Raw genomic sequence first — 24,702 nt, 5'->3', positions numbered from 1 at the left:
ATGGGAGGATTGATTGATTGATTGAGAGCTTCATGTTTAATCAGTTAATCATTCATTAGTGTTGTGTCATCAACCCATGCACATCCATTTAAAATTTTAGTTAAATTAACACGCATTATTCATTTAATGATCATGTATCGATACCTGCATAAGTATTATTTCAGTGTGCCCTCCAGTAAATGTATTGTGTGTGTGTGTGTGTGTGTGTGTGGGGGGGGGTGTGTGTGTGTGTGTGTGTGGGGGGGGGTGTGTGTGAGTGTGTATCCGGTGAGGTAGGGTATGTCACGAAGCAGGTCTGACAGGCCACAGCTGGTAGAGTAGACATTTATTTACAGGAGCCATGACACGCACACACATGCCACATGTACTGTAAGCCACTAAACTCAGTGCATTCAGTTTTACCACAATTTATTTATAATTATAATAATTATAAGTACAACACACATTAACAGGTAGGTAGCATTCTGGTTTGAAATCAGTACATTTTAGAGGCATCCATCATCAACAACAACAACACACACACACACACACACACACACACACACACACACACACACACACACACACACACACACACACACACACACACACACACACACACACACACACACACGCATGCGCACACACATACAGTACATACACAACTGCATGTACATAGCGTAGCAACATAAACAGACAATAATGCACACAAGCCATGCATATACACAAATACAGAGGCATTCCTTCTCCCTTTGTGTGTGTCTCTCTCTCTCTCTCAAGCACTCACTCACTCATACACACACACACACACACACACACACGAACACGCACGGACACGCACACATACACATACACACACAGCTTTAAACAACTCCAGGAAGGGGTAAATCGTTGTCATAAAATTTGATGAGCACATTGTTGCTGTGTTGAGCTCATAACCAACAAGAGACAACAATGCAATAAATAGTTGAGCTCCCACACAGCGCTATACAATATAAACCAGTGGTTCTCACACATTTTCATGTCAAGGACCCCCAAACTGATACGTATTTGGTTGCGGATCCCAATATGAAAAGATTTGGTGCCAGGGGCTCCCTTAAGAGATTTGTGTTTCATCTTTTCACAATTATTCCACATTTTTTCAAAATGTTTGGAAAATAGCAAAATGGGGTTAAAGTGGACAATCTGTTTCGCATTTTGAGGGCGGCCCCCGAGAACCCCTGGGGGCCACTATATTATACCCAATACTTTCACACACACAATCCCCAACATGTAGGCATTGAAGGGTTTATTTGAAGGGTCCCCTCCATTTAACATATATTATATTGTAATAATAATATATTTGGATGAAATGACAGGAACCTTAACTCTGATATTCATGTAACACAATCAAGGTTTTCAAGTTTTGAAATGTTGATCAAATTGACATACAACAGAATGATGATAGTAGAATGTTTTCTAACTGAATATCACCACTATACATACTGTAAAGAAACTCTTCTTTCCTTGTACTTATTTCCCTCTATCTCACTGCCTCTTTTTTAGTCCCCGTCTCAGACACAGAAAAATCCTGTGTTTAAAATTAACCACTTTAGCCTTATTTTAAACGTTGTCATGTGGTGAAAATAGCTGATGTACACGCGCACCACGCATCTCATCATGCCACATTGTGAGCTTGTAGATTGGCTATTTTGGAACATTTTTCATTTTCCCACTGATTATGAAGATTATTAAGACATGCCCAAAATAGTGACGCCAGATTTAAAGTGAGTGTCCAAATGGATAAATACAAATTTGAGGATTTTATTGTGCATGCTCTGATCCACCCAGCATTAGGGATCCTGACTTGAAATGATCAAAGAGCAGGTGAACCTTCACATCTGTACAGAACTCTTTTATCTGTAGCTCCAGGTTCCTTGACCTCTGACCTTGCTGGTGAGAGTTTGACCAGAGTGAAAAGGTCACCGAAGCACACCACAAACAGGAGCTCAAGGGTTAGGTATCATGGAGCTACAGAGATTATTCACAACTTAAAGCAGCGAACCTTTAAAACAGGAAAAGAGTGTTGACTTTGGTACCTTGTTTATAAAGGTAAAAATCTTGTCGCTGCCCTTTTCACCTATTATTATATTTAAAGGTTATTTCTGCTTTGTTAGCTCACACAGTGGAGAGATACACGAAAGAGGTGTTAGGGGTCATTCAGACAGCTGCAATTTTTCTCCACTGTCCTAATTTATGCTCTTTCGTACGATGCTGTCACGTGCCGAAAATAGCGTAAACTCACAGTGCGTTGCATCTGTGATGCATTGTTGATCGGCTTGTAGATTCAGCACGTGACGTTGTCATACAACGGAGTATAAATCAAGCTTAAACGCTTTTGTCTCATTGCAAAACTTTGGTCTGAACTAGGCTTTAGGGAGTGAGATGACGAGATGTCAGTGATGAGCTAGATTAACGCATTTAATCGCATTTCGATGCGTTTCGGTCTGTGCCTTTATGTGAAACACATTTGAACAGAGAATAGACTATGATGTAACATCACTAATCTCTGAAACGGGCCTATTATGTTTATCCTCTCCAACAGTTGCAATGTGAATCTAATATAGAATAAAGCGTGCAACAGGGTAATTAAGACGAAGATGCCATGCTGTGCCGTTTTCATCTGGCTCAGCTTTGGGTTCAGCTTTTACTTCGACGCTGCCTTGTAAAGGATTTGACTGCAAGGCCTGTTAGGAAATATTAAACCAGTTTGTAAGGTCACTGGATGGAGACATTGTAAACAGAAGAGCAGAAGAGTAATCCAATCCAAGGATAAATGGATCTCACTACTCCATTTGGTTTAGCCTTCAACAACTGCTTACAGTACTTCACAGAGCGCCGGTCAGGGTTTTCTCTACATTCTCCTTAATGAGTTCCAGTAGTGTAATTTCTGAACTGCTGAGCAAAGCGTTTCAACAGTCAGGGTCAACTCTCCCATAAGCCTAGTGGTGTTTGAGTCCAATGTAAATCATTTGCGTGTGGGCAGAGTGTAATTATGAAGTGTCATGTAAATCTAAGTTAGGTGAGGATACATCTAATCAGTGCAGCGAGAGGGGTTATAAAGGCTCTTATGGGTGTAATAATTCATTCAACCAACGCTGTGTAAAGGACAATTGATGGATGCAATGACATGACCTGCCCAGGTTTCTATATATTAATCAGGGGTAAACGTATACACAAGGTTCTGTGTATTGGTAAATGCAGTCTGCTTCCATCCAGCAGAATGTGGGCCTGGCCTGATCTAAGAAATGTCTCTCCAAACCCGAGCCGCCCCAGCAGCTTCATGTCAGTCCAAACTCCAGGCACATTCAGTCCGGTCTTGGCATCGCTATCAAGTGGTTTTAGTCCAATTCAGTCCAGTCTGTTCAAATCCACACACTCCATTTTCCAGGCCACCCTTCAGACATACATTCATGTGTATTCAAGGTTTGCCAAATATCTTTTAAGGCCTTCATAGAAATGCACGTGATTGTGCACAGTGCACACGTCCATCTGTAGTAACTGAAATGTGTAGAACATGTTCATGTCTCTGTGCACCTAAACTGGAAATACTGATGGCACATTTAAGGCGTCTTGAATAAATCTTTCCCCAAACGGCTGTACCAACATCCACCAAATAGCTTATCGGCACCGTCAGGCAGAAACCTTGTATCCTTTTATTTTTCTCACATAAATTAATGCCCTATTTTATACTTCATTGTATGACAGTATCACCCAAAAGTAGCACAACTAGCTGATTGTGTGAGCTTGTAGATTGGCTATTTTATCTATTCTTGAATATTTGTGAAAAGTCTTGAAAACCTATGCCAGGTTGAAGGTGGTTAGGTCTGTCTGTGGGGTTTTATAAATATTTAAGCAATGCATGTGACTAAATAATAACTAAATTTACATTGGATCCAGGTTCTCTCTTCCATTTCCTGAAAAGGTTTTGGACCGCCCGACAGCAACAATATTTAAGGCGTCTTGGATAATACTTTGACCAAATGCATGCACCAACACTTGCCAATTAGCATATATTATTATATATCACATCACATTCACAGAGCCAGACTAAAACAAGATCTCTGATCCATACTGGAATCTGAATAAAATCACTCATAATTGATCTTGACTCTCGCACCTATCAGCAGGCCATTCTCATGGGGCACACGTTTTAGTCCAGTCAAAGCAACATGTCGAGGTTCTCCCTATGAAACATGACACTCTGTTGACCTCATGGTGCATGTGGTATTCATTAGATGGGCTGTCAACATACATGGAGTTGAAAATGTCCACCAAACGACTGGCATGCACAGCACCACCCACACAATGGGCAGACACGCCCACTACATAGTTGGCAATACCAACAAAATCCATAAAAGCTTAATAGAGACTTCCGCCAGATGAGGGAAAAATACTGTAAGCCACTGGCAAGCCCCTTTCGTTCAGCACTTGGCATGGCATGAATCATGAACGCACCGGGGGCTGTTTGGTGAATACACCCTGTCTTATTTGGGTATTTCAGCTTACGGGAGAATGTACATACGGGAAAACTCTAGTTTTCTGTGTCAACCATTCGGGTTGGTATGAGTTCACATCGTATTTCCGATATGGTCATGACCCTTGTTGGGACGATAAAGGCACATTGTAGTCTGACGTTCTGTGGCACAGCTCTATTTGACCTTGGCTAGGCTGTTTCACCAATGATGACTTGAATATAGAACCCCTGGAGGGTAGACGGGGCACTCTGCAGATTGAGGCCCAGCAGAAATGCAGCACGCTGGGGGAGAGGAAGATGAACACCCACGGGTCGATGATGGAGTTGACAGAGATGAAACGAAGGGCGATCAGGTCCATGCGGTGAGACTCCGTTCTGTTCTGCCCTATTGAGTTGATGTAGACACGGCTCTGAGAGAGAGAGAGAGAGAGAGTGAGAGTGAGAGAGAGAGAAGAGATGAGAAAAGAGGTAGAAAGAAGGACCGGTCAGCTGTTATCTTAAAGCATCACATTTGCATTAAGTCTACATCATAAACAAAAATGCATTTGATCTGCCCAAACATATTTGGTGCAAGATTCATTTGGCGCAACCAAGTATAAATCCATCTTTAAGATTAAATATTGATTTAAAATATGGAAATGACTGTGTTATGCCTTCTTATATAAATGTATGGGAAGTGGTTGGTTCTTGAGAATTGTTCAAAATATTCTAATGTTCCAGAGCTCAAAAAAGAAAAACACTGATCTAATGTATCTAAACTGCATTCCCACAACCAGATGCATACACAGCCTCATGTATAAGGACATATTAGCACATACAGTACTATCTCTGTGTGTGTGTGTGTCTCTGTCTGTCTGTCTGTCTGTCTGTCTGTCTGTCTGTCTGTCTGTCTGTCTGTCTGTCTGTCTGTCTGTCTGTCTGTCTGTCTGTCTGTCTGTCTGTCTGTCTGTCTGTCTGTCTGTCTGTCTGTCTGTCTGTCTGTCTGTCTGTCTGTCTGTCTGTCTGTCTGTGCGTGCGTGCGTGCGTGCGTGCGTGCGTGCGGACGCGCGTGCGGTAACCCAGTGGATAGCAGCCTGGGAGCTTGGTATTAACACAACACCTGCCGCATCCCCATCATAAAGCCAGAATGCACACACACACAAATCTAACTCAGGGATAACAGTGAAATAAAATGATCTGATCCCTATTAGGTAACCTTCTCTCGTGACCTTAGTTCTCATGAGTCACTATGTTTGTGTTAATCAGAAGTGGGAATAGTCTGAGAAAATTACTTCCTGAAAATAAAAAACAATTTCATAGTTCTTCTTTTTGTCAACACAATATGAGCAGGGGCCTGTTCCTCAAAAGGTGAATTAGAGCTAAAGCCTGGCTTTTCCACCTATCCTGGCTTAATTTAGCCAGGATTAGAGCTGAGTCGGTTCCTCAAAAGGTGAATTATCTTGTAGATTAGTTTAGCCAGTTCACCCTGGCTAAGTTTAGCCTTATCCGATTCCTCAAAAGAGAATTGAAGCAAGCCTAGCTTAGTTACCATGGCAATTTAGCTGTGAAGTTAGCCTGGTCAGGAGCAGGCTAACAGCCAAGCTTACTTAATCTAGTGCCTTGTTCTTCAAGTTTTTCCACAGTTAATTCAAAACATGTGTTTGTATATGGACTCATTTTAATGACCCTGCATTCAAATAAAATGAAATAAATACAATAAGATATAATCAAATTAATTACTGAAATAGTGTGTGACCATGAATCATAATCATAATTGATTCACAATGACTCATGTGATATGTAATTGTCACTCTGTTATAGTTAACACTATAGTTCATCTTGTTGTTAGATGTTTGATAATAGATTACATTTTTTTTTTATATTATAAAAAATGTCTGACACATACATACACACACATATACCCGTAACTAATCATTTATATATATATATATATATATATATATATATATATATATATATATATATATATATATATATATATATATATATATATATATATAAATTATTAGTTATGGGTTTAAAGGAGCCTCTTTGTAAGTCAATGAGGAGCATATTTTAAATTATCAATTTCTAGTCAATGGAGAAATTATTTTTTATTTCTTGTCCACCTTTGGAGTTACATCATGATGGCAAGGTAACTACACAACCCAAACCTCTACCAAAGTGGTCTTGCAAATGTGGGGTTATTTATTGCGTGTCTCGTCCCGTCCCGTCCCCCCCGCTCATCCCGTCACGGCCCCCTGTCGCGGTCAACCCCCCCCCACCGTCCCGTCCCCCGTCCCGTCCCGTCCCGTCCTGTCCCGTTGTGGCCCCCGTCGCAGTACACCCCCCCCCCCGTCCCGTTCCCGTTCGTCCCGTTGCCCGTCCGTCTCAAACACACACACACACACACACACACACACACTGTGTGTGCTTGCAATACTTTGCCATGCTTTCTCCCTGGATCTATTTATTGCGGTCGCGTTTCCTTTCTTGCTTAAATACATTTTACTTCCTTGTATGATTTCATGAGCTGCTGCAGTGCTGCTATTCAGCCACAGAGAAGAACGCTGCTCTGGTTTTGGACTCCGTGATTGGTCAAGTTCAAGGAATCTGCGCTCGAGTTCATGGTCTTTTATAGAAATACGTCGCCGGCGAATCGCCGCCCATTCAGCCTGGCTTCATTATCCTGGCTGGACACAGCCTGGCTTGACATAGCCTAGCTCGACAAAGTTGCTCCTTTTCAGCCTGGCTTGGCGTCTGAGGAACGGAATAAACGAGGCTTTTCGGACCCGACTTTGTCAAGCCTGGATTTGGCTTAAGGCCAGGCTTTTTTAATTCACCTTTTGAGGAACAGGCCCCAGCTTCGCACTGAAGCTCTGCTGTTTGAGGTTTTTGGTGTCTTGACTCTTGGCACCTTCACAGCAAAATTTGCTGTGTTGAAGCTAGTTCTTGACAGGTTACGGGTGTTACTTGTACACTTTTCCTATCTGACCAGGGAATTGAATGGAACACTTGCCAGAGTCAACTGGGACATTTAACACAAATGTAACATAAATCAACAATTTGATGTTGCCTTGAAATGGGAGACCTGCTGTATTTAGACTTTACAGCATCACAGTAAAATTTTACTGTTTGTCTGACCTACCCAAGAACGACCAACAAAGTTAGCATTTTTTTGTACCGCACATCCTTTGGCTGAGCTCTCACAGTTGTCACAGGACATACATGAATGAACATAACATTTTCAAGTATTCTGACTGAAGTAAGTGGCTGTAGTCGCCCCAATACAATCCAGGGAAGCTATGACGACAACTACACAGGTTTACAAATTCCCACCCAGCATCTCTCTGGGGTCTGGGCAGGAACCTTGTCCAGTACAGTAAATAATTAAAATATGGTTTTATGACAGCTTCTATGATTCATTGAACTGTACTCCCCCTTTCTCCTTCTCTCTCGTCTCTTTTTCTTGCTCTTTCATATAATTTTCCATTCCATCTGTCCCCCTATCTCTCCTGCCCACACTTTTTGTGCTGTCTCGTTTGCTCTTTCTCTGAATTTCACACCCTCTCTCTCTCTCCACCCTCAACCCCCCCCCAACCCCCCCCTCTCTCTCTCTCTCTCTCTCTCTCTCTCTCTCTCTCTCTCTCTCTCTCTTTCTCTCTCTCCCCCCCCCCCTAAAAGGATTCAGGGTATTTTCTCTGTAAAATGACTCATAGTCTCCCGGCAAAGTACTCTGAGATAATTGAGGTCTAATTTGCTTAAAGGGGAATCGTTGCGCCATCCCCGTTAAGCCATCCTCGTTAGTGGCAATTTCCTGTGGCTTAATGGAACCCAGGGCCGGGCAGTGATAGTTACTTCCATGGAAAATGGTGGATTTGTTGTCAACTATACAGTGAATTACAAGTGAAGTGAAAGCCATGTGATGAGTTTGCGTTTGAGGAAGTTGCGTAGTCACACTCTCACAAACACACACACGCACACGCACACGCACACACACACACACACACACACACACACACACACACGGTAGACCGCACAGCTCTTGTCTTCAACCTTTTGCCTTTGCAGTTCCTATATGACTCCTAATCTGAACTCATCTAGAAAAGGTGCTTGGACTCTTAGTACAACCAGTGCTGAAGGACCAAGAAGGTCACTGAAGAACACCACTGGAGCGGTGCCTTGCTCAAGAGAACCTGCAGTTGGTTTGATTTACTTTTCCTTCTGGGTGTTCGCCCCTAAGGGAGTCTAAGGATAGGGATGTCATGGTCCGTCCATTCAACACTTTGTTCTCAAACAAGATATCTTAAAAACTACAGGCTTGATTGCCATGAACTTTGTTGTGCACTGTCATGTTCCCTGGAGGATGATGAACCCTACTGATTTTGGTGACCCCATGGCCTTTCTAGCACCATCCTTTAGGCCAACAATTCCACTTGCACACAAGATATCTCAAAATGTAACGGTTGGATTGATCCCAATCCCTAGCAAGATATCTCGAAAATTGGATTGCAGATTAATTTACGAGAATGAACCCTACTGATTTGCTAGCGGGAAAAAGTAATCTTGCTATTTTCCAACTGGTCTTAATGAATCTGAAACAGTTGTTTGTTAATGAGAAGCATCACAAACAACAGTATATGCGCACGCACACATGTCAAAGGATCAACACGAATTGAGGCCAATGAGAAATATGGAAACAAATGTGCGGTTATGTGGGTTTTGTTTCGGTACGAAGTGTTTCGAATCAGACCAGCTTGGTGCTAATGACACTGATGTTGTTTTAAACACAACCAGATGAGGTGTGATTAGAAGAAACAGCGTTAGGGAAACTGTGACCATGTGTGTATGCGCTGTATGTGGGTGTTCATGTATGGGAGAAAATGTATGTTTATGTATGCACGACCATGTGTATGCCAGAAAACGAATGTGTGCATGCGTGCAAGTGTGTGTGTGTGTGTGTGTGTGTGTGTGTGTGTGTCGCTCTTGCCTATACAGACATTTTCAACACACCACTAACACAGTGTGTCACCCCTGGGTGCCTGGTGAAACTACAAACTAGTGACGGGAGGCACACATCAACACCATCAGCCTGGACTTAACAGCCATAGACCCACTACAGTTTTCTTACAAAGAAAACAGGTCTGCAGATTATGCCATCTCACTGGCCCTACATAAAGGAACACCATCAGGATGCTATTTATTCATTTTAGCTCCGTCTTCAACACTATCCATCCAACCAAATTGTCTCCAAGCTGGAAGATCTAATCCTAGATTAGATTTTAGGCAGCTCTATCTGAACCTGGATACTGTACTTAACTGGCAAAGGTTGTTACCGGAGCACACGGCTGCACTCATTGTAAACACAACTTTACTGCCAAACAGCAGAAATCGCATCATTAACACCATAGTGATTGGTCTGATCACCTCTAACAAAGCGCTTACAGGCAGGAGGTATCAGACCTAACACTGGAGTGTCAGGACAACAACCTCATGCTGAATGTCAACAAAACAAAGGAGCTAATTGTTGACATCAAAAAGAGGCAAGGGGAGCCACTCCCCCATCACCAGCGAGGGAAAGGAAAATGGAGTGAGTCAACTGCTTCAGGTTCCTGGGGATGCAGATCTCCGAAGACCTCGCCTGGACCTACAACACACACTTTTTTTTTTTAACCCTTTAACAGGAATTCCCGGGAAAAGGTCTGAAAATTCCCGGGAATTAAAATGAGCTATTTCCCGGGAAATGTTAAACCCTAACCCTGACTGTCAACTGTTCAACAGGTGTGCATACTGAACTGCCACTGTCTTATTCACTGTCAGTGTCCACAATTCATCTCTCAACTTCCCCAAAGTCCCCATTGTATTTATATTTCTTAGATTCAAGATTCAAGAGGTTTCATTTGTCACTCACCCATACAGAGGTACAAGCAGCAAAATGTCAGTGAGGCATGTTCTGCAGACTGTGCTAAGTGCTAACAACAATAATTGCAATATAACAACAAGATAATAATTATCATTGCGGGTGTAAAAAGATAAAATAAAAAATAAAGTTGAGAACAGGTCAAGAAAGACCGCTAAGGCAAGTGTACACTTTAGCAGAAATGGGGAGTGTGCAGAATAAAGGGCCGTTCACACTGAGCACTATAACTATAACAATAATTATAACTAAATAATTCACCATTGTATGTTTAATAGTTGGTGTGAACTCCATGCCATCCACTTGACTTGGAACGATTTTTAAAACTATATTTTTTACAGTGCTTGTGAGTGGAAGTGGAAGATTTTTTTTTAAATATACAGAGTCATTTTTCTTGTATATTTTTTGCTGAAGAGCTGGAGCAAGAATTCCAATGTACTTGTTGCAGATAAATGAAACTCTTGAACTGTTGAACTTGTACTTGAACACCACCATCAGGTTTCGCTTAGCCTATATCTTTAAAACCGCAAGAGTGAAAGAGAACATGGTTGAGTTGCTGACAAACACCCTCTCATTTAGTTTTATCTCTTGTTCTGTGGTTCTCTCTCTCTCTCTCTCTCTCTCTCTCTCTCTCTCTCTCTCTCTCTCTCTCTCTCTCTCTCTCTCTCTCTCTCTCTCTCTCTCTCTCCTTCTATCAACGTTTTTCATGGCAAGAGAGACAGGATATAAGCTTTTGGCCTAAAAGCCCTTAGATCTCAGAAGCATTAGCATACCAACTAAAGTCTTTTTTCTTGTGAAAATCTAGTCTTGCTGTGAGAGGGAACCCCATCAAAGCTCCAACATTGTGTTTGTCTTTCTCTTTTGATTAGAATTAAAAAGTTGAATAGTCCCATTCATGTGATAAGTACAAGTTGTTGATGGAAGGACCCATTAAAGGCATTCCAAACCTGTTGTTTGGCTTCATACAGTAGATAGATGCAGGTGTCCCTCAGTGTGTTTCTCTGTCAGACGAGACCAGTCTGCCTTTTTAATTATTAACGCCATCAGAAATGATGAGGGCTAAGTCAGGGTCACGTCTAGCTTCATATCTGCACAATAATGTAATTTGATCGCACCTCATGTGTGCATAAGGATATTGGCTATGCATACGCATATGCGTGTCCTGACCTCTGAGCAAGATATTACATTACCCAATCCACAGCTTGTATTTATATAATGTCCCTTATAAATGATGCAGCTGTGAGAGTGTTTCTTCAATATTCTGACCTGTGCAAACTTTCTAACTCAAACCTTCTGACACGCGAAGGCTGTACTGTACATTTGAGAGCACTGACAGGAACTTGTTGAAGTTCACTAAAGTGAACAGCCCCGAAAGAGAGACAATGCACGTATGGATCAGAGGTCGCGTTAGTCCGATAATTGCCGGTTTTGACAGATTTTTTATGACAAAGACCGGAAAAAATAAACCTCTCCGGACATCCTGACCGGTTGGCAATGACACGGCACGTTCATTAATTTTCACCGCAAATCAGGCACATTTCAAATCCTCTGCTTTGCAAGCTCTCTCTCTCTCTCTCTCTCTCTCTCTCTCGCTCTCGCTCTCTCTTAACAGCGTGTGTGTATTTCTGGGAGAGAGAGAGATAGAACGAAAGAGTGTGTCACAAGCTGTTAAGTTACACCTATTTCCTGTTAACAATAACCAGTGTAAAATGTGCTCTATTGGGAAGTAAATGGGAGACACTTTATTGTGAAGGTACAACCGGAAAAAGAGAGTAGTTGTTGCTGCTGCGTAGTGTCGCAGTCGCAATATATTTTAAATCTGTGGTCTCAGACAGAGACCGCGGTCCGTTTATATTAGATAAAGCTGTGTATTTAACAGTCAGTCACGCACAAGTTGTATCATTACGAGTTAGAATATGTCACAGACACTAGGCTACTACAAGGGCACTTATGAGTAAAGTTGGCAAGTTGCTCTACTACAGTTTAACATGATGAAACATCCAACACAGATGCGTAAATACTCTTCACAACAGCTATAGGCTACTGCAACTGTGGCATCCAGGTGAAACACGACGTTAATCATAATCGTGGACCTATTTTTAACTCTATATGAGGTGGACACGTTAAAACGTTACCACTTTGAACTGAATAGCTCTATGAGGAGACGACAAGATTCTCACAACTCATCAACTTTCCCACGGCTGTCCCAGCCAGATGCACAATGGCATCCACTGCCTAACTATATAGTATAACCTCCTGTGAGTGAGTAGTGGTCTATAATTTATTGCCCTAACAGGTCAGCTGTCAGCTGATTAGAAAATGCGTTCAAAGTCCGCAATTGATTATTGAGAAACCATTACGCACGCAGTGACGCAGCATGCGCAAATGGTAATTAATGTAATTGTGCCAGATGACCCTGCTGCTATATAAAATGTGTATATTACTCGTTCATCATGGTTCATGTTCAAATAGCTCAATCCAAAATATAATGCTGTAGGCCTAAGTGTTAGGCTGTATTTACGCATCTGCTTGCAATTAATGCATAAACATAATTATGACCGGTATTTTTATCAGATGTCCGATAAATTTGAATCATTCCGGACATTAGGACCGGCAGATTAAAATCCTAGCGCGACCCCTGGTATGGATACAGAATGCCATTAGAGGTTTGGGCAGAGAGACAGACAGGCAGCTAGACAGACAGACAGACAGACAGTGGACAGAATAAGAGACAGCTAGGTGTCAGAAGACAGACTGGCAGACAGGGCAAACAGATCGTGATTCTTCAAAGCACCTCTTGTTCAACATGCAATTAATCACTGAGAGGAGAGAGGTCATTTATAACATTGATCACCCCACCTTCTAATCCACATGTCTTATCCCCCGCCTCCCCCATCGCCCTCTCTCTGACCCTGTCTGTCCCTACGGCAGTCACTATTATAGTTTTCCCCAGTTTCATATGCATTAGGCCACGGACCCCCATTTGATGAGATTTTCATCTCTGGGACCCCAATCTACATTTTTAATCCTCAGTGCCATTCTCCACTTTACTTGCTAGACGCCTGATACTTTTTATTTGGAAAAAAGCAACACCACCATCTCACAAACGCTGGGTGGAGGATGTTATGTCACATCAGCTTAAGTCTACAGTCAGAGGTTCCATGCAGAAATATGTTAAGGTCTGGCAACCGTCTGTCTTATTTTGATTTCCTACCGTTGCAATTTAGCCATTGGCCATTCTTTTCTCCACTCCCCTTTTCCTCCTATCCCCAGTTATAGATAATTTAATTTGATTGAATTGGTTTTTGATGTTGCATTTTAATTTGTTCTATATTAATAAAAAATTTATTTGTGCCAATTTATTGTACTAAAATGTATTTAAATTCTTGGTCATTTAACAAATTGTTTTGTATCTTTACCTGTCTTGTTGTATTGAGTACTAGTGTCTGTGTTGTTTTGTGACTGTTGTGTGTGTATAAGACATTCAATACAAATATGCAATAATAATAGTAAATCCTCAGTGCCCAACAGTATGACCCAGGTAGGAAGGTTGTACAGTACTGACGAGGCACTGACACCATACTCTTAGGGGAAAGATGATGCCTGTGTCCTTCATGTACACATCACAGACTCCCCGCTACACAACGCTGAAAGGGTCTCAACACGACGCGAATGTTAACTTGTAGTTTTCCTGCGAAGAGCACCCTTCCCTGAAGATGAAAGGGCAAGTGTACTTAGCCTCCGTCAGATGTTGTATGACACATGGAAGTGAGACGTGGGCCCTGAGGGTGGAACATGAGGAGAGGCTGGACAGCGGAGGTGAGAATGATTAGATGGATGTGTGGCGTGTCACTGAGAGAGTGATAGACGAGTGCAGAGGATGGGAGTGGAGGCAATAGTGGGTGTGGTGAGGAGAGGCAAGACTGAGATGGTACGGACACATATTATGGAAGGAAGCAAATGACTGGGTGAAGAAAGTAATGTCTTAAGAGGGGACAAGACCCCCTGGCTGATATGAGAGCACTTGGCATCGACCAGAACGATGGCCATGGACCGCTAGCGAGGATCCAGTCCAACACAGCGGTGCCTGAGTGGACTTTAAACAGATGATAAGATGAGGGAAAAAAGCAGCGGACCAAGTGTAGACCCCTGGGGGACCACAGTCAATGAAGTGGTTAAATTGTAGCGTAGGCTCTAATTCAATTGACAACAGAACAGCGTGAAATGTGTGTTTCACTTAAAGGAGTAGTTCACAAAAAAAACCGACTTATTTTATATCAATTACACGCCCCATGAAGCCTTGAATTCATCAATAATTTGATGACCGGCGGGAGTCTCCGGAAGGAGACTCAATTGACCTGCAATTGACCATGAACTCAAGGCTTCATGGGGTGTGTAATTGATAGAAAATAAGTCATTTTTGGGGTGAACTACTCCTTTTAAGGAGGTCAACCCTCAGTTCTGGTTGCTGAGAAGGAGGGCTCCGGTATGTCTGGAGAAGCTGGCTTGAGCCTGTGGTGAGGTTTCGAGATAAGCAGAGCTCACATTTGCTGACCTGGGACCTGTGTGATAGCCTGGGGCTCCAAGATCAACAGCTTTGCCTCAGTGGGAAGATTCCTATCATGCCAGCCCATAGGGGTCCGTTCTGTCACGTCCAGCTGTGCCACAGGTCACATGATCTGTGGCTAGCAAAGCTGAGCTACAAGCTCTTTACTGTACCTCCTCACTAGAATCAAGACAATCAAGAATCAAGAGGGGTTTATTTGTTACTCATACAGGTATTCATAAAGGTACAAGTAGCTAAATATTGGTGGGACATGTTCTGTAGAGGCAGACCACAACACAATATGACAACAAGATAATTAAAAAATGTAATAATAGTGGATGTAATGAAGTTAAAATTAAAATGAATACAATGAAGTTAAAACAAATACAAGTAAGAAAATAAATTATAGATAAGATAGAAATAAAGTTAAAGTTGTACAATGCAGAATCACAAATAACGATTTTTAGCAACCTCTGCTGGTCACTACCGTCACTGCATACAATTTCCGTAGTCCTCGATTACCCAGAAATCCATTCGTTTTCACCGGAAGCCGGAAGCGTTTCAAAAAGCGATCTTTTAATTGTTTTATACTATCTACGGATCGTTTCTCTTAGCCAGTGGAGCATTAGTTACCATGAGCTGTGCTTTCTTTTTCTGTTCTTTTTCGATCTTCCAATCCTACATTCTCTTAAAATCAGCGTGAGGTTCCTTTTTGTTATTAGCGCGGTAGTTCCTGGCCAAACAGGAAACCGTTGCGGTGTTCCTGGCCGACTTCATGACGTCGGCCAGGACGTCGGCCACGACGTCATGACGTTGGCCAGGAACGTCATTTTCCCGGGAAAGTCCCCCCCGTCCACGTTCAATAGAAAATATATAAATAAAAGGCTTCCGGGGGTGAAATTCATGGAGTGGGTGTTGTGAAACTTTTGCCACTCACAAAAGATATACAATTTAACCTAGTATGCCTTTAAAGTATAGCGTTTCGAGCCGCGTTTCTTGTAGATCTGCTACTTCAGGTACTTTTGTGTGACATTGTAGTAGGGCGTTAATTTACGAAAACACAAAAAGTTAGAATATATGGAGGTTTCTGCCCGACAGCAACGAAATGCCTTCTAAATCCTAACAGTTTTCTGAAAAACCTATGTTGCAAAATATATAGCTAAAATGTAAAAATGACACGGATGCTTTCCAGATCTAAATACAGGTATGTTATGTACAGTATAGCAGCACTGTCTCTCTCTGTCCTCCCTTGTAAGTAATGTATACATTTCCTCATAAATTGTACAGTAGAGGCTGGTTGTAATACAGAAAGCTGGACGTTCTACATGTAGATGCTGTCTGCTGTGATGCTCATTGCAGCTCCTAATAACCACTTTCAACCTGGCGTCTATTTTGTGCATGTCATTAGAGGCGTGTCTTTTGTGTTTTAACCCATTAAGACCTGAGGCGATTCTTAAAACAAATCTAAATCCTACAAGTTTTTTGAAAAAAAATCTAAAAAATAAAAATTCAAGATTTTTCAAAAATAGCAGATCTACAAGCTCGTAGCGCGGCACTCGGTGCCGCGCTATGAGCTTGTATATCTGCTATTTTTGAAGTGACACAAATGCGTTCCAGGTATCAATGTTAAATCAGGAAATAGCAGAATCACAACACGTCACAATTCAATTCGTTGAGCTTGTAGAATGGCTATTTTCGCTATTTGTCGTACGACTAAGTAATAGTATATAGAGCTTAAGTGGTTAATATTCTGGTCTCACCTTTAGTTAAAAAAAAATCTTAGATACACTGAAGATTTCTCAGACCAGTCAGTCCACTAAGACTTGTGGTGGACCGGGTTGGGATTTCCTATCAGGCCCTTGGCATTACAACCAGCCATAGTCTATTGTGAAATTTATGAATGGCTGTATTTCCTCAAAATGCCAGCCACACATTCATAACATGGCAGGCATGTGCGCACGCACACGCGCGCACACACACACACACACACACACACACACACACACACACACACACACACACACACACACACACACACACACACACACACACACATACACAGGGGAAAGATAAAGCCTCTAGCTTGCACAGCCTTTTATTGTATATTATTCTCCCACTGACATTTTGATATATTTATGACGTGGTTATAAGCTATTTCCTACGGCTTCTGGCATTTGGTTCGAGATAGACATCATGTCCATGTCTGTGCAGTACTAATGTTTACTGCCTTCCTTATAATATCTGGAAATGTAAAAATAGATATTCTTAGAAAGCAATACAATACAGTGTACTGTCCATCACAGCATTAAGCTAAAGTTAGTTAGTTTTAGGGCCCTTGCTCTAGACACACTCTATGGAACACGCTCTTTCTTCAGGGCCTGCATCGAAAGCATCCTGTTATATGATGCTGAGACATGGACTATGAAGAAGGAGCTACAAGACCTTCTGAATGGCACAATACCCAAGGCTTCTTATGTGGTTTAAGAACATCTGGAAAAAACATCCAACAAAAGAACAGATCTATGGTGAACTGCGTCCAGTAACAACAACTAGAGCGCGTCGAAGAGCAATCTTCCCTGGACAGTGGACACTGCTACTGTGCAATGGATGAAATAATATTTAATGGCCAACCAGAGGAAACAGGCCTCGTACATTTCCTGACACAATCTCCAGAGACACAGCACTCGTGACGTGGCATCTAAGATCTTGACGCCAGTCAAAGGATGATGATGATGGAACACTCAGCCCAGCACTGTCTGTATCATCAGCCATCACAGCAACCCCTACACTACTAGATATCAGGCTTGATAATATTACTGACAAGAACTTGACCATAAATATTACGAGCTATCAAGGTGATAGTTATCAAAGATAAATTTCTCATCTTTTTGCTGAGCTCTCATCAAAACTTTCACCTCTCATCTTTTATGCCAAATTAAAATTTGTTAAACAAAAAAACTGTTCCCTCATTTACCCAGTCCTTGTGTTTGACCAATCCAAGCCCCAAGAACACCTGCGAACTGGACTAGGGAGCAGACATACAGTAAGTGATGAACAGTAGATTTGGTGCACTCTTCTTCCACTTTTGCCCGTTGAGACCAAAATCCTCCACCGAATCATTTATACCACTGTTTCCCAAACAGTAGGTCGGGACTCATCTTTGGGTCGCGGACCAATTTTAATGGGTCGCGAGTAAATATCTCCTTTTTTCCGTTTCCTACATTAAACAAAAAATCACAACTTTTCATCAAAAACAATTCCAACATAAATAAAATGAAAAAAATCTAATCATTTCCATAATTTGTTTAAAAAAAGGTTTAAGAAGTAGTGAAAATAGCAAATCTACAAGCTCACAACGCGGCACAAAGCGACGTGTTGTGAGCTTGTAGATCTACTTTTTTCACTAGTTTGGGTCCCGGGCAAAATTCTCTTTTGGGTTCTTGAGCTAAAAAGTTTGGGAACCACTGCGTTATACGAATGCCAGACTGGCCAAATGATATCCCAGTGTCGGTAAAGCCTGCAATAGGTGCAGACAATCCCCTGCTAATCACATTGACATGATGTTCTGGTCTTATCCCAAGTTGATAACCTTCTGGTCGAACATCTTTAAAACTATAAGCCAAGATTATGATGTGGTCATTGCTCCTAATTCTTTATCAGCCATCTTTGGCACGCTGCCTGATAGCAGCGTCTCAGCTGCACCGTGGTGAGCCCTGGCTTTCACAACTTCACCAGCCAGACGTCTGAGCCAACTGAATTCTAAGTGAACTCCCAAACCCCTGACACAAAATTGATTGGTCAAAGTCCTATATATAGTCCTATATAGTAATAAACTCTCTCTCAGGTTTGATAAAAACATACATGTAGTCCTTTTCTGCAATATGTTGACTTGCTCAACATTTCTCCATATGTGGAAGAGGACCTCCTCCCCCCCTTTTTAAGATCTATTTATTTTTGTATCTCCCTTCTCCCCTGGGTGGGTTTTGAGGCCTGAGCTGGGTGAGGGTGTTGGTGATATAGGAAAATGTTTTGTGTGAAAATATAAAAACAATGTGGTGTTAAGTGATGAAGCCGCTAGTGCATGTCCTAGTGTGGTGATGATCTACGCCTCCTTTGGCCACATGGAATAGCAACAACAGTGCTTCACTAAAACAATGCTGAGATATTTGTTTGCATAGATAATCAACTATGATCCGAAATGAATCCTCTTCAAGTTTAACTTTTACTTAATGAGGCATGTTCAGGCTTTCATGGCCGCAGGTCATTCTGTTTTGTGACGTCAAGTACATAGTGGCATGAGCTGTAATTGGTTTGGAGTGCTTGGCCCTTGGCCACACCGTAAAAGAAAATGAACAGCAGGCAGGCTATTCTTTGAGAGAAATAATCAGAATCAACACACTTATCGGAATGGTCTGTTCAGCATGGAGGGTATCTGGAGGAGACTGCATTAACCTCCGGACCACGGTGAACCTTACACTCGCCTTGTGAAACGCCTCACTGTCAGGTGAGAAGAGTCTGGTGACTCCATGTGTATGTGCCCAAGGCACAACAATGGGCAAGTCAAAATCTCAAGGCACACCTGTATTCATATACGTGTTGAGAGCTTGCCTCTGTATTGGGAAATGAGTGCACACAAAGTACTGATATACTGCAGTACATATATATATGTATATATATATATTATATATATATATATATAAATATGCCTAACGTTTTGTATAGTTGTATACTGTACTGTATGTAGCAATGACTCATTTGGGGAGAAAACAGGTGTGCGTGCTGATACATACAGTACTACCTACTATTACTGTACATTGACTTGGTTTTCAGATTAATTTTACTTGATTATGTATTCCCACAAAATCATGGTAAACACTCCATCCAGAAAGCTTGGGATCAATCAGTGCTGTTAAGTGCATCGATCGAGACCTCGGACCTGTTGTGTTAAGTAATAGTGACGAGCCCTTTAGACCTAATGATCTCAACTGGCCCCATGAGTCACTGAAGGTCAGCAGCTGGTGATGTCTGACAACACTGAATTGACATCTGGATGTCATGCTGCCTTTGATTCCTCTCTCTCTGTGTGTGTGTGTGTGTGTGTGTGTGTGTGTGTGTGTGTGTGTGTGTGTGTGCGTGTGCGTGTGCGTGTGTGTGTGTGTGTGTGTGTGTGTGTGTGTGTGTGTGTGTGCGTGTGTGTGTGTGTGTGTGCGTGTGTGCGTGCCTGCCTGCGTGTCTCTGCATATTGTCTGCATATTAACATGTTATGTGTGTACAGTATGTGAAGGTACAGTAAGAGTGGCAGGCAGTAGTGCTGCGTTACGCTTAATCTAAATACTTAGTTGCGTGCAGGTGTCGTGCACCAAAGATAGACGACCTAAGCTCACAACGCGGCTTGTTGGTCGTCTATTTTCGGTGAGCTTGTAGATCATCTATTTTCGGTGCGCGACGCAATGCACAACCAAATATAAATCAGGCATTGCTGCCCTTGTGCGGGCTGGGTAGTCAAGAGAAATCAATCGGTGTGTGGAGTACAGTATAAGTCCTCTCGCTCACTCACCACCAGCGGCAGCGTGCAGATGATGAAGATGAAGGTCATGAAGACGAGCAGGATGAGGTGCTCCACCTCCTCCGCCATGGACTGCACCCTGCGGTCGCTCTTGGAGCGCGTGCTCGCCGACATGGAGCCCCCGTTCCTCCTCCTCCGCTGGTACATCCTCACCAGGTGGTACACCACGAAGCCGTTGCACGCCACGATGGACAGCACCAGCGCCAGCATGACGGTGGCGTACAGGTTGGCGTACGCGCGGTGCACGCGCTCCGCGGGGTTCATGTCGATGAAGCACCACGTGCCGGGGCAGTACTGCACGTAGTCGCCGAAGCCCAGGAACGGCAGCAGGCAGAACAGCATGCACACCAGGAACATGGAGGGGATGGTGATGTAGCCGCACTTCTTGGTGACGTGCTGGCTGTACAGGTAGGGGTGGCCGATGGCGAGGCACCGCTCCAGCGCCATGGCGAAGAGCACCGACAGCGTCGCCAGGCTGAAGAAGGTCATGCTGAAGCCGAAGTACTCGCAGGCCATGTGCGAGGTGGAGTTGAAGGAGGTGGGGTTGCCCACCGACATGCCCACCAGGGTGGTGTTTAGCTGGTAGGACAGCTGGACCAGCGGGCTGACCAGGCATGTGCCGGCCAGGTCCGTCACCACCAGGCACGTGACCAGGACGTGGAAGAGGGAATGGCGCGCCTGCGAGCGCCTGCGTCGGATCTCCAGGAGCACCAGGGCGGCCACGTTGCCAAAGACCCCCAAAGCGAACATGATGGCGCTGATCAGCGGGCTGAACCTGCCGTCGATGTGGAGCTTGCGATGGCAGGTGTCGTAGTTGATCTCCATGCTGGACAAGGGTGGTGGTTCCAAACAAAACGATGCTTTTAGCTCAACCACTTATGAATTAATGTCCACCGGTGGCTCCTGATAGAAACAAAAAACGATTTTAAGTTAGAAGGAAAAAGAGCTTTGTTTCCAATGTTAATTCCAGTGCTGAAATTCAACTAACCATGAGCTCTGAGCCGTGAAACCTCAAGCTACATCTCAATGTCTTTTAGAAAAGCTCAGAGACCAGCACTAAATAAGGCTTAATTTTCTCAAATAGGCCTATACTAGCCTGCAGCAAGTCATATAAAAGTGACATGATGTGAATCATCATCGTGAATCACTCTCTCTCATTCTCCATTATTTCTTCTGTCAAAAAAGCAATGGAAATACACGGATTCAACCGCAGTGTTGGAATAACTAACACAATGACTAACACTGTTAAAAATAATATAATAAGTTAATTGGCTGTTTCTCCACCTCTCTCTCTCCCTTTCACTTGCAACAATCAGCACACTGACTTCAGTAAGTAATCACTTCAGCCCTATATAGATTTCGGCCATTTGAAAATAGCAGATCTACAAGCTCACAAGTCACAATCTGCTATTTTCAAAAGATTTATATACATTTTATACATATAATGAATAAGTATAGTTTGATACCAATACTTTTGTACTTTTACTCAACTGAACTTTTACTTAAGTAAAACATTTGAGTACTTTTTCCTTTCACTTGCAACGATCAGCAGCATACTGACTGACTCACCTACCATGGCAGTGAAATGTTTTCTGACCAAAACACCAAAGATGAGTCTTGTCCACTTGTGTAGTCATATTCCCCAACAGCTTCTGAAAGTATTAGACACCAACCAACTGTGACTCGTTCTGTTTTCTGTACAAAAATAAAGGAAGTCCCAAAGACCCAGACTCGGGCTATTATGTGTTTTTCAATGCAGTTATTTAGTGTTTAGTGCAAAACAAGTCCCTGAATCAAATCAAACGATACAATAAATGCTAGTGTGTATGAAACATGATTCCACATGATCTGCACGATCGGGTCCACGAAACAAAATCAAAAGTCCAAGCACGTGTTAATATAGAAAACTAGAACACTAAATATCCTGGGGTTTGTCCAAACATATGGATTGTCTCGTTTACCTCTATTTGTTGCGCGAAACGCAGGCATCATCCCTCGTGGATCGTGGATGAGTCCCAAATTTACAATCTTCTCTTCTCTTTTTTTTTAAAGGGAAAAAATAAATAAAGTTATCTACTTTTCACAATTTTTTCTCCCAATGTAGAATCTTAAAAAAAAAAAAAGTTATTTTCACAACGTTTTTTCTCCAAGAATGCAGATAGGTGTCCAGTAGTCACACTTGTAGTGTATTGACGGCTCCTGTTGCGCTGCTGAGGTGAAGCGCGTGGCGCGCTGTGTGTCAGAATGAAGAGTGAATGGATGGTAGAGCTGAGGGAGTGAGCTAGTAGTGACGTCACACACCATGCATGGACACACCCACCCTGTGTGTGTGTGTGTGTGTGTGTGTGTGTGTGTGTGTGTGTGTGTGTGTGTGTGTGTGTGTGTGTGTGTGTGTGTGTGTGTGTGTGTGTGTGTGTGTGTGTGTGTGTGTGTGTGTGTGCGCTCAATCAAAGGCATCAAATAATATTGAGAAATGTGCCTCTGTGGGGGGAGTCCATCCTGAAACAGAATCCGTTATTATGACTGTGAGACTTTAGAGTTGAATAGCTGTTTTGGAACATCTATTCTATAACAGCTCAAAACACATGAGCCCCATGACAACACTGGACCAGAAAAGTATGTTTTCTGCAAAACCAACTCATCTCATCTTTCATGAGTCCTGTCTGTCCGTATGGTCAAATCCGATGGCTGGAGAGTGAGAATGCGTTGGTCCAGGACCCTTCCTTTCTAGTTTTCCTGCCCTTTGGGCCAGTGGACAAGTGGACAAGAACATTATTCTTAACGTTATTGTCAGTGGTTCTCAAACCGTTACATTTTATGGAGCCCCATAACTCTGAGAGTGTACAAATGGAAACAAATGGACCGGACCATAAGGGTCGCTGAGAGTCCCTGGCTGGGCCCCGCTTTAAGAACCACTGTATTTGAGTTTTTATGCTTTTTTTCTGTTGTTTATCATATGGTGATAATCATGACGTTTATATTTTGTCAAATAAGTGAATCGCCACAGACACTAAAATATAATGGCCTTCTATTTATTGTATAGCAAGCAACACATTGATTTGTTACAGACTTCCACTGTTATGTGGAAAATCATCACAGATGAGCTTGTGATGTCATTGTTACACATTTATAAAAAGTTATCAATCAATCAATCCATCACCTATAACCATGCGTGCCTAAGCTTGTGCCTTTCTAGTTGTTTAAAAAAAGAAAATTGAGACTAAAGATAACAACCAGTACTCAGTACCTTAAGCCACTTTATTTGTATGACGTTTGCTTTTACATTTAGCCACTTGAACCCCAGCATCCACACTCTGGAGGGAACATTATGCAAAAAAAATAGCTACAAGCATTGCGGCTCGTTGTGAGCTTGCATATTGTGTATGGAAGCTGGACACGTTCAGAGCTCTGCAACTCTCTCTCTCTCTCTCTCTCTCTCTCTCTCTCTCTCTCTCTCTCTCTCTCTCTCTCTCTCTCTCTCTCTCTCTCTCTCTCTTCTCTTTTCCTCTCTCTCTCTCCTTTGATAATTTATTCCACTCTTGTCTCTCCTTCCCTTTCTCCACCCTCCCTCATTTCATCCATTGCCAGCATCGCCCAGCACAGTAATTTAGCTAAAAGCTCCAAAGTGCTTTGTGAGCTTCAAGTTACATGTAAGCATGGGTGGCACACACACACACACACACACACACACACACACACACACACACACACACACACACACACACACACACACACACACACACACACACACACACACACACACACACACACACACACACACACACACACACACACACACACACAGACAGACAAACATACACAGACAAACATACACACAGAGTTATGCGTGCACCGGGACACATTTTATGACCTGAGTTGTCGAGTTGAGAAGTTTATTTTTACTTAACTATGCTCATATGGTCCCTGCATGGCCCTTTCCTTCCCCTCTTGACCCTTCCCCCTCCCCCTCGTTGTTTTTCTCTCTCTCTATCTCTCTCTCTCTCCTTCTTTTCCCTCTATCTTTCTTTATCTCTCTGTCCCACCCTTCGGCTGTTGTCACGATTTATCTCTCTCTCCTGCACACCATTCTTTTTCTGTCTCTCTCCTTCTACTCTCCCCTTGTCCTTTTGTTCTCTCTTCAACTACACGTACTTTCTTTCGGACACCCCCTCCTCCATCCCAGTTGCTTTCTGCATCTG

General features: G+C 42.7%; 1 protein-coding gene across 2 annotated transcripts; it reads right to left on the bottom strand.

The window, feature by feature from the left end:
- Nucleotides 1-320: 320 nt before the first annotated feature.
- Nucleotides 321-22,732, bottom strand: ptger2a (prostaglandin E receptor 2a (subtype EP2)). Of its 2 annotated transcripts, none has more exons than XM_080423057.1 (4): nucleotides 22,465-22,732; nucleotides 22,073-22,155; nucleotides 20,495-21,406; nucleotides 321-4,905 (listed from the first exon to the last, which is right to left on the bottom strand). In XM_080423057.1, exons 3-4 carry the CDS (start codon nucleotides 21,326-21,328, stop codon nucleotides 4,612-4,614), a joined length of 1,128 nt encoding a protein of 375 aa, XP_080279183.1. In that variant the 5' UTR covers nucleotides 21,329-21,406; nucleotides 22,073-22,155; nucleotides 22,465-22,732; the 3' UTR covers nucleotides 321-4,611. The 2 variants fall into 2 exon arrangements, with proteins under 2 accessions (XP_080279183.1, XP_080279184.1); XM_080423058.1 differs by having other exon boundaries at nucleotides 22,077-22,155.
- Nucleotides 22,733-24,702: the final 1,970 nt, after the last annotated feature.

Source organism: Gymnoscopelus braueri (assembly GCF_963280865.1).
Source record: "Gymnoscopelus braueri genome assembly, chromosome: 24".
Taxonomy (NCBI): Eukaryota; Metazoa; Chordata; class Actinopteri; order Myctophiformes; family Myctophidae; genus Gymnoscopelus; species Gymnoscopelus braueri.
Note: the sequence above shows the minus strand (reverse complement) of the source record. Positions and strands in the feature narration are given on the sequence as shown.

Excerpts from the sequence above, each read along its gene's own strand:
- ptger2a (XM_080423057.1), bottom strand. The coding sequence starts at position 21,328 with ATGGAGATCAACTACGACACCTGCCATCGCAAGCTCCACATCGACGGC. Across the intron at positions 4,906-20,494 it reads TCTGCACGCTGCCGCTGGTG|AGCCGTGTCTACATCAACTC; the intron begins GTGAGTGAGCGA and ends TCTCTCTCTCAG.